The sequence below is a fragment of the Sander vitreus genome, chromosome 5, assembly GCF_031162955.1.
Source record: "Sander vitreus isolate 19-12246 chromosome 5, sanVit1, whole genome shotgun sequence".
NCBI classification, from domain to species: domain Eukaryota; kingdom Metazoa; phylum Chordata; class Actinopteri; order Perciformes; family Percidae; genus Sander; species Sander vitreus.
Genome location: NC_135859.1, coordinates 37704430 through 37715719, shown reverse-complemented (window position 1 = coordinate 37715719; position 11290 = coordinate 37704430). Strand labels below are relative to the sequence as shown.

Below are 11290 nucleotides of genomic sequence, written 5' to 3'. Positions count from 1 at the left end.
TGCGAATCCAGAACATGTGGTCAAAGGAGCTCTCAATGCCAGTAAAGCAGGCCATCCTTAGGCTGCAGAAGAAGAAAACAATCCATCACACACAACAAACAATGTAAACGTTGTTTCTACCTTTAGAAATCCTGATGCCCAATAATAATCCTAATGCCCAATAATCTCTGAATGAAATCCTGATGCCCAATAATAATCCTAATGCCCAGTAATCTCTGAATGAAATCCTGAGGGTCTTGCTATAGTCTCCATTGTTTGGTGAAGGGTGAGAAACTCAGTCCCAGTCAGTCTTTCTCCAGTCTGGACGTTAACACCTGTTTGATATGATCCTAACTTTGAAGTCTTGGTTGGATAATCCTCAGAGACATTCTGACACATAATCTTTAGACGTGAGATGATGTCACAGTCTGATATGGGCGGTAAGAATGTGATTTCCTCAGTCCCGTTTTGTTTTTTCATGCTGAATGTTATATTTATAAGAAACGTATGAGTTCATATTGCTACCCTGTCAGCTAAATAATAACCCTGCAAAGAAACTGCCTTTTTAATAATGGCTTTGAGGGAAACGTGTTTTCCAGCGACTGGTGCCCGTGGTAAAACTTGTGCTTCACGTTGTGTTCACTTCCTGTTTAGGTTGATAGTCTTTCTGTTCTTCTTCTGCAGCTTTGTGTCTCATTGTAACTTTGTGGCATCAGAGTCATCCTGCTGGTCGCCATGGCAACAGTCCACTCTGCAGGATGTAGTTCCAGTACTGCAGTATTAAAAATACTTTATCGTATGTCTCACTTTATAAATCAGTTGTTAAAGGAAAGTTTTATTCAGAGTTTGGGTCTTTTATTTTGAAGGAACTGATTTCCTGTAGCGATCAGAGTTCAGATAAATAACCTCATTATTTCCTTGTATTCAGTTTGTTTAAAGAGAATAAACGTTTTGTATTGATCATCGATCAGCTGCTGTTCTGTTTTATGTGTTAATGTGAGGAAAGTCACAGTCTTCATCTTCATCATCGTGGTTTATGTACAGTTGGGTACCGAAATATTTGGACAGTGATACCATTTTCATAATTTTGGCCCTGTGCGCTAACACAATGGATTTGAAATGAAATCATCGAGATGAAGTTGTAGGGAAGACTTTCAGCTTTATTTTGAGGGTATGTACATCAAAATTGGAGAAAGGATTTAGGAATTGCAAACATTTTCATACATAGTTCCCTCATTTCAAGGGACTGAAAGTAATTGGACAATAATATAATCATAATTGTCAAAAGCTGTTTCATGAACAGGTGTGGGCTATTCCCTCATTATTTTGTCATCAATTAGGCAGATAAAAGGTCTGGAGTTGATTTCAGGTGTGGCATTTTCATTTGGAAGCTGTTGCTGCGAATCCAGAACATGTGGTCAAAGGAGCTCTCAATGCCAGTAAAGCAGGCCATCCTTAGGCTGCAGAAGAAGAAAACAATCCATCACACACAACAAACAATGTAAACGTTGTTTCTACCTTTACAATCATCAAATTAAAAATGGCATGATATATATATATATATATACTCAAAGGATTATTAGGAACACCTGTTCAATTTCTCGTTAATGCTATTATCTAATCAACCAATCACATGACAGCTGCTTCAATGCATTTAGTTGGGTGGTCCAGGTCTAGACAATCTCCTGAACTCCAAACTGAATGTCAGAATGGGAACAAAAGGTGATCTAAGCAGCTTTGAGCGTGGCATGGTTGTTGGTGCCAGACGGGCTGGTCTGAGTATTTCACAGTTCAGTTACTGGGATTTTCACCCACAACCATTTCTAGGGTTTACAAAGAAGGGTCTGAAAAAGGAAAAACATCCAGTATGCTGCAGTCCTGGGGGGCGAAAATGCCTTGTTGATGCTAGAGGTCAGAGGAGAATGGGCCGACTGATTCCAGCTGATAGAAGATCAAGTTTGACTCAAATAACCACTCGTTACCACGAGGTGTGCAGCAAAGCATTTGTGAAGCCACAACACAACAACCATGAGAGGGGTGGGCTACACCAGCAGAAGACCCCACCGGGTACCACTCATCTCCACTAACAACAGGAACATGAGGCTACAATTTGAACAAGCGCACCAAAATTGGACAACAATTCAACATTCAACATGGTGCTGGAAGCATTCTTTAGAAATGTTGGCCCATATTGATAGGATAGGGTACGGTATTAGTATGGTGTTCCTAATAATCCTTTAAGTGAGTGTGTGTGTGTGTGTGTATATATCAGTGTTGGGAGTAACGCGTTACAAAAGTAACGCAATTACAGTAATGTATTCCTTTTTGCTGTAATGCAGTAATATAACGCATTACTAATTAAATTTCGGTAATATTATACCCGTTACAATCTCAGTTACAGCGCATTTTAACGCATCATTTAGTGTTTTGATTTTTTAAGAATTCACCAACACCGTGAAACATTTCTTCACAGGAAAAAAAAAAGCCGTGAGTATTATTTCCTGTTGCTATATACGATGGTTGAGATGACTGCATGGACATATACATTTGCGAGATGGACATTATTTTCTGGAGTTATTACGCTGCATTGAAGCGAGCTGTCCCGTCGCTGTTCCCACAGTCAGAGCCAGAGACGGTACAGACAACATCTGTGTCCCAACAGGTGACGGTAGGGACAACATTTGTGTCCCACAGTACCTCAGCGCGGACAGCAGTGTGTCCGAGCTGCTGACATGACAACATGTCGAGAATTAATGTTGAGGCTTGCTACACCTAATATCATTGCATTTTATCAGCCGAGGAAAGTAACTCTGTAGTGGAATGGCTTCGAAGACTAACTCTAACCCAAAAACGCTTGTCTTTCACTGTGACCATTTACTGTTCAATATGTTGAAGTTTTACAAACAAGAAAGTGAACAACTAAGCTTGACGGACATGTTTTATATCTAGCGTATCACGTTCATCTCAGTAAGCTAGCAAGAGTACACAACAGACAACTTCCATGTAGCCTACTTCAAAATAAAAGCACTTCCTGTGACGGTTCGCAGTAAAACTAAATTACTGTTAAACAAATAAGGATGTGTACCTTTTTCACATATCGGCTGTAAATAGTGAGTTTTAATCACACTATATTTGACTATTTCCTTTAGACTGTTTTAAACTAAACATGAATTTCTTATTCAAGTGCTTTAAACACTTTACAACAATACCGTACTTCAATACAATGTAAGGTACTTTTAATTGAGTATTTCCATTTTCTCCTACTTGACTATTGTATGTTTTACTTCTCTTTTTTATAGATTTAGTTACTTTGCATATTCATATTAATGATGCAAAATATTATGAATAATCTATGATGTATTAAAGTGGATAAAGATGAGACTTTATTGATCCGGTGGTGAAATTCACAAGCTACCTGCCAAGTCAAACTTCTGCTGTTATTTTGGTGAAAGTAACTCAAAAGTAACGCAAAAGTAGTGTAACACATTACAATTCAGAGACCGTAATATTGTAATATAACTAATTACTCTCAAATGACAGTAACTAGTAATCAATAATGTATTACATTTTTTAATCTTGATTAATCACTGAAGTTCTATAGTTAATCGCGATTAATCTCATGTTTTATCATATGATTAAAATTCTATTATTTAGCATTTCAGAACAGTTTTTAAGTCCATATTAACAATGAAAGCCGTTCTTACCAGAGGATCTTAACTGGGAATCAAATGAATGCAAAGAAAGTGACTTTATGAACTTGACTTTAAGATTAGTATTTGTAATTATTTATTTACTGTAAACAAAAGAAATCTGTCATTATTGCACAATTCAGAACATGCCAACCATAGTCTTTAAGACCTGAGTCCTCTACGATGCTGACAGGTCTGCAGTTAGTTGCCACCTGTTTAGGAAGAGCTGTAGTCATTTTTTTGGATTTGGTTTCATCAACAAGTCGGCTAGTAGCACTCTCCAAAATACTGCTTAGCCTGAGCCCGCTAGCATCAACCTGAGTCACGTTAATTAGCTCGTAGCTGGTAGCTCCAGCTTGACGTGCTTCGTGATATCTTAATTCAGCTTTACACAACGTGCATATGGTTTAGACTTGTCTACGAGCCGTCTGGGAGTTTAGGAAAATAAAAAGCTCCATTCAGAGTTATTGCTGCTGTGTTTCTCCATCATGCTGCAGCCTGCAGCAGCAGGATGTGTTAGGAGGAAATGGCAGCTTGATGAGAAGTAACAGTGCTGCAAAGGGTCAAAATAGTAGCTGTTAGGCCCCACGCCAAGCCCAGTGAGGTGGAAATACATTAATAAATGGAGGCATGCGATTAAAAAAAATTAACGCATTTGTAGATTTTCTTTTAGCAACAAATATATGAAAAACAACTCAAAATCTGCTACAAATACTCGGTTCCACCAATCAGGACAGACGAGAGAAATATAAAAACAGAAATAAAAATAATTCAAATAAATATTCTCTCAAATTAAATCCAGATAGAAGCATGGACTGAATAATAATAATAATAATACTGCTCCTGTCATCGCTACAGCCTGTTCAGCTTTATATCAAACTATCATAACATATTAATATAATAAACATTCAGTCCATTTAGATAACATGAATACGTGATGTAAAAACGGATGTGATGACGTCACTGCTGACATCAGAACGCATGATTAATGAAAGAACAGCGCCACCTGCTGGAGAACTTCCTGTCACCTCTCTTTCATTATTATAAATATTAATTATATTTCATGTTTAATGCAAACTGACTCTTTATATTTATTATCTATTCTCTGTTCAGACTGCAGGGCGGGCTGCTACTGTGCATGCTCAGCACACACACACACACACACACACACACACACACACATTCTCTCTCTCTGATGACAAAGGCTTCTCTGGGGAGACGCGCCGCGCGTGACCGCGTCCTCTGCTTTCTGCTGCTGCTCACAGAGACACAGACCGACAGACAGACACAGACACACACACAGACAGACAGACACACAGACGGGGTGTGAGGATGCGCGCGGCCGGCAGCAGCAGCTCGCACTGATTGTCGGAGCATCAGGAGGAGCGCGAGGAGGAGAAGAGCGGACACCATGAGCTGCAGCTGGGGCACCGAGCTCTGGGTATGTACCCCTCTCACACTGCTGCTGCACGCGCACCAACATTACCGCCTGAAACCCGGGATTAACCCGGTTAGCATCAGCGTTAGCATCAGCTGTAAGGGTTTATCTCTGTGTGTGTGTGTGTGTGAGTGAGAGAGAGGCCCTCGTGCTTCTGTCTGCTCTGCCATAGCAACACGGTGAGTGACGTCAGCAGCTCCTCCATGATGCTGCAGAGACCAGACACAGAAACAATTAATAATAATATTATTATTAATAATAATAATAGCTTCATATGATTAACATTGTTATTATATTGTCAGGCAGTTGACATCTTTCTGTGGAGATAAACTAAAATAAAAGCTTAAATGGAACATAAATTCCTCTGCATCCTATAGAACTATTAAATTAATAGTTCTATAGGGTTAGGGTTATATATAATAGGTGATCAACTTATTGAAAGGAGGGATGACTGAAAAAATCTTCCTTCATTTCTATAAACTGTGCGGAACATCAGATGTGTCTTCTTATCAGAAGTATCACCAAAACTGTATTTGATCTTAAAGAACAAACATTAGATGTTTAAAACAAATCCCACATCAACATAACTCCATAAATATAAAGACATGTCTTCAGATAAATGAACTAGGAAATCTAAAGTAGATTAATAACTGCATCAACATTCACATCCAGTTTAACCTGTTCACCATGCAGCTCAGTACCTATTCATGCACTAATGGAGAGGTGGGGGGCAGGGCTGCCCATGCTCAGTACCTCTACATGCATTAATGTCAGAGTGAGCTGCCCATGGAAAGGCGCCCCGAGCAGATGGGGGTTCAGTGCCTTGCTCAAGAGCACCTTGGCAGTGCCCAGGAGGTGAACTGGAACCTATCCAACTACCAGTCCACCACCATACTTTGGTCCATATGGGGACTTGAACCAGCAACCCTCCAGTTCCCAACCCAACTCCCTACTGACTGAACTACTGACACCCAACCCGACATAGGTGTTAGGGTCTGTTTATGCTCCTGGCCTTTGCGTCTTGCGGACTACCTGTTTGGCATGTATATAGCATCCATTTAAAAATAAGTTTGTTGCACATTGGAGTTCTGGGCTGCACCGGCTCCTCGCCAGGTGTCTAAAAGAGTTATCCCCAACATATCCCCACTGCAGTGCCCTGCTATGACATGAACTACTGCAACTACCATTTGTAGTTACTGTTCCATTATCTTTATTGTGACTATTATTGCCACTGTTCATCACACCCCCAACCAGCACCGTCAGACACCGCCTACCAACAGCCTGGGTCTGTCCCATCAGACACCACCTACCAAGAGCCTGGGTCTGTCCCGTCAGACACCACCTACCAAGAGCCTGGGTCTGTCCCATCAGACACCACCTACCAAGAGCCTGGGTCTGTCCCGTCAGACACCACCTACCAAGAGCCTGGGTCTGTCCCATCAGACACCACCTACCAAGAGCCTGGGTCTGTCCCGTCAGACACCACCTACCAAGAGCCTGGGTCTGTCCCGTCAGACACCCCCTACCAAGAGCCTGGGTCTGTCCCATCAGACACCACCTACCAAGAGCCTGGGTCTGTCCCGTCAGACACCACCTACCAAGAGCCTGGGTCTGTCCCAGGTTTCTCCCTAAAAAGAGTTTTTCCTCGCCACTGTCACACTAAATGCTTAGTCTTGGGGGAATTACTAGAATTGTTGGGTCTTTGTAAATGATAGAGTGTGGTCTAGACCTCCTCTATCTGTAGAGTGTCTCGAGATAACTCGTGTTATGATTTGATACTATACATAAAACTGAATTGAATTGAAAATAAGTAACAGAACAGAGGGATCTTGGGACGATACAGAACTGCAGTAAACTATTATCAGAGCTAACAGAACGTTTCCACACTGATTTCTGTTTTCTGCTATAGGATCAGTTTGATAACTTGGAGAAACACACCAGCTGGGGAATCGACTTCCTGGAGAGATACAGCAAGTTTATAAAAGAGAGAGCTGACATCGAGCTGAGCTACGCCAAACAGATCAGGTACTGACGTCACCTGGAGCTCACCTGAACATCACATTAATGTCACCTGTATGTAACCTGTCCCTCTCTCCACCTGTCCCTCTCTCCACCTGTCTCTTTGTCCACCTGTCTGTCTCTCCACCTGTCTGTCTGTCCACCTGTCTCTTTGTCCATCTGTCTCTGTCCACCTGTCTGTCTCTCCACCTGTCTCTTTGTCCACCTGTCTGTCTCTCCGTCTGTCTGTCCACCTGTCTCTTTGTCCATCTGTCTCTGTCCACCTGTCTGTCTCTCCACCTGTGTCTCTCTCTCTATCTGTCTCTCTCCACCTGTCTCTCTGTCCACCTGTCTCTCTGTCCACCTGTCTGTCTCTCCACCTGTCTCTCTGTCCACTTGTCTGTCTGTCCACCTGTCTCTCTGTCCAACTGTCTGTCTCTCCACCTGTCTCTCTCTCTCCACCTGTCTGTCTGCAGGAGTCTGTCTAAGAAGTATCACCCGAAGAGAAGCAGAGAGGATGAGAGCAGGTCAGTCAACGAGTTTATTTCTATTTTTATCTTTAAGTTTGATTTTGAGTGACATCAAATGTTTTTTAATATGTTTCAGTCAGTAACTTCCCCTGGAATAGGGTTAGATATTGGTGCAGTGTATGCAGATAAACAGTGTTTGGGTTAATTTCAATTCAGTTTTATGTATAGTATCAAATCATAACAAGTTATCTCGAGACACTTTACAGATAGAGGTCTAGACCACACACTATCATTTACAAAGAACCAACAATTCTAGTAATTCCCCCAAGAGAAAGCATAGTGCGACAGTGGCGAGGAAAAACTCCCTTTTAGGGAGCCAGACCCAGACTCTTGGTAGGCGGTGTCTGACGGTGCCGGTTGGGGGTGTGATGAACAGTGGCAATAATAGTCACAATAAAGATAATGGAAAAGTGACTAGAAATAGTAGTTGTAGTAGTTCATGTCATAGCAGGGCACTGCAGGGCGTTACAGTATGTAGCGTGGCACCGCAGGGCATAGCTGGACGTAGCAGGTTCAGCCGGACGCAGCAGGGTACCGCAGAGCGTAGCAGGGTGTAGTAAGCAGGACCACGGCGACAGCTGCAACCAAGATCTGTGTGGACACACAGAGCCGACGGCCAAACGTTGGCAGAAAAGGCAGTTGGACTGATCAGTCTCCCCAAATTGGTCAGAAAAGTTCCTCGGAACACACCAAAGCGACGAGACGAAATACGTCTCCATAACAGCAGGTGGCGCTAATCTGTATTGTCGCCCAAAAATGAAAACCGGCAGCTGATTGGACGAACGCGTCACATGGGTCTGACTTCTCCGCAAATTCAAAGACAGACTGTCATGGCGGCTCGTTCAGAATATGATCTCATATTGTCCTAAAATAGTTCACTGAAACGTCTTTCTGAAAACATCTGAAGAGAGAAACAGGCCGTGCAGCTGCTGAATCTGTCTTCATTTCAGATCAACAAAGATCAGTTTAGAAGATGTTAGTCAGATTTTGAGAGACTCTAGTCACACTCATTCCGCTCCCTGTTTCCTGGTTAGCTCTCCACCAATCAGATGGGTCATTTGAGTCTGACTGCCGGCAGTGCCCGCCCAGCCGATTGTACATGTCAAATCGGCCAAAATGAAGGCCGACGGCCCCTCTGACGGACGAAGGCACGGAACACACCGAATCGAGTCACCGACCTCCCAGACTGTCAGACGGCCGATTATCGGCTCGGTGTGTCCACACCTTTAGAGTCAGATTGGTGCAGTGTGTGCAGATAAACAGTGTTTGGGTTACCCCCAATTTCCACTGGATGCGTAACGGCTGCGGATCTGCTCCGGAAGGGCGGCAGAGTCATTAGGTTTCCATTAAAGTCGTAATGTGTGTATAGTGTGTGTATTTGTGTATATTGTGTGTATAATGTGTGTATGTGTGTGTATTGTGTGTGTAATGTGTGTATTTCCACTGACTGCAGAATGGCTGCGTCCCTACTGCGTCCCAGCTCCGGCAGTCCGCAGCCCTTTGGAGCAGATACGCAGAGCTTCTATTTTTGCTGGAAGCCGGAGAGCTCCGCAGCAATTCAGCACACGGCAGATAGTGCGGGACAGGAAGTCGAGCACAGAAACAAAATAAAAATCTGGTTCATTCGTGCTCACGGCGGATCATATTTCCCTGCACTACACCTTGAGAACACAGCACAGAGCTGTTTCCCCTCTACTCCTCTGGATGGAAACTAACTGTTGGTTTTGTGGTTCTATTCTACGTGAATTCGCGAGATCTAGCGGGTCCTCGTGACTTCAGCTGTCAGTCATGGCCGCAGCCGTGCCGCAACAAATCCAGACCTAGTGGGTATCGACGTATGGCGGAACACGTAGCCGTTCCGTAGCGGAGCCGGTCCGCAGACGTTCTGCATTCACTGGAAATCCGGGGTTAGAGTCAGAGATTGGTGCTGTGTGTGCAGATAAACAGTGTTTGGGTTAGCGTCAGAGATTGACAAAGATGACAGAGCTGGATTTCAATCAGAAAAGTATATCTTTAAGGTTTGTGATTGGTTGGAAAAGGTCCAGCTGTGTTTGATTGGTTGTTGCAGGTACACGTGGTGTTTGGCGTTTGCAGCGACTCTCCAGCAGCTGAATGAACTTGCGGTTCAGAGAGAAGAACTCGCTGAGAACCTGAACACACAGATCGCGTGTGAGCTGACTCGATACACACAGGAAGTGAAGACTGAGAGGAAGACGGTGAGTAAACTAATATTTAAATAAACACTGACTAACACCCTCACAAACAACTCTGCTCCGCAGATTTTGTGGTGTGACGATAATAAATTTAGGTTGCTTTCAGCCTTGAGCAGTTTGGTCCTTTTTAACTGAACCCTGGAGCGTTTACTCAGATGGTCCGGTTGGTTTGCGGTGTGAAAGCTTATCCAACTCTGGTCCGCCTGAAAATGAGGGTCTCTGTTCTCTAGAGGTCAGTCTACTTTAGGTGGTCCACCTGAAAATGAGGGTCTCTGTTCTCTAGAGGTCAGTCTACTATAGGTGAGAACGAGCCAACCCAAATACAGGAAGTGAACCAAAACCATTTACTAGCTGCAGTTTCAACCTTTCACTCCGTTTACAGGCTTCTATCAGATTTAAGTAAGGGTTAATGCCCTTCGAGGTGTCCATTGTCTGGAATTAATGGACGATGCCGAGGCGTGAACCGGCCGACGGGCAGCGGAGGACAGTTGCCTCCGCTGAAGTCCTGACAATGGACACCTCGTCAGGCATTAACCTGCTTATACCATGGTCACTTGCCAAATAACATATTTTTAAACCATTAGTTTATATTTTAATTTGTTTTACAATCGAAATCTAAAGTTTATCCAAACAATAACTCCGTTTCCCAGGTTACGCCTGACGGTTTGACTAATACCTGGAACAATCATTCCCATCCATCAGGTTCTTATGCAATGCAAACATTGTTCACTCTCCCAGGAGAAAGGAAGGACCTTAGATACGACTTGCCTCCATTAGCAACCGGAGATATTCATAGCCCGCTCAGCTGATAGAACCCTTCAGTTTAGCCTCGAGCCAGAAAGCTAACGCTATGCTAGCAAGATCCAAAGTCAGTAACATTGTGTACAGTTGGCAGTCAGTAAAAATAACCTGACATTATGTTGAACGACAAGCTAGCGATCTAGCCATGTCATTGTACCCAAAACAATATTACGACTTTTACTAACAATTTGATCCGCGATGTGTAACGTTACTGTCGGCTGCAGCGGCGCAGCCTGAAGTAGCGCCCTGAACAGTGAACGGGATGTGAGATAACGTTATTCTCTGTGAAACAAAGTCAGTCCAGAGGGGAAGTATAACTTACTTCTTACAGCGTGTGTGTTAGCTCCATCATGTGGTGCTCAGAGAACGAGTTGGAAATAACAGATTCACATTTCCTTTTTGATTTAATGTAGCACATTACTTTAGAACAATAAACAGTCTATTTCACCAGAACTCTTTTAATAGGTGTCCTACATCACTTTTTTATGGACACCCTGCAGCCAATCAGAATCGAGTATTCACTCAGTCCATGGTATAAGGGATGATAACTGTCAGATCCATAAACTATTCTGACCACACATCGCTTGTGGTCTGTGTGACATCATCATCTCTCTCTCTCCTTCACTCGCTGTCTGTCAGCTG

General features: G+C 43.2%; 1 protein-coding gene across 1 annotated transcript in view; it reads left to right on the top strand.

Annotated features, from left to right (window-relative positions):
• Positions 1–5079: 5079 nt before the first annotated feature.
• fnbp1a (formin binding protein 1a) overlaps positions 5080–11290 on the top strand; it is a 33315-nt gene continuing 27104 nt past the window's right edge. The window contains exons 1-4 of the mRNA XM_078249895.1: positions 5080–5109; positions 7016–7131; positions 7581–7631; positions 9703–9850. Of these exons, the coding sequence (XP_078106021.1) occupies positions 5080–5109; positions 7016–7131; positions 7581–7631; positions 9703–9850 (345 nt within the window). The remainder of the gene's footprint in view (positions 5110–7015; positions 7132–7580; positions 7632–9702; positions 9851–11290) is intronic.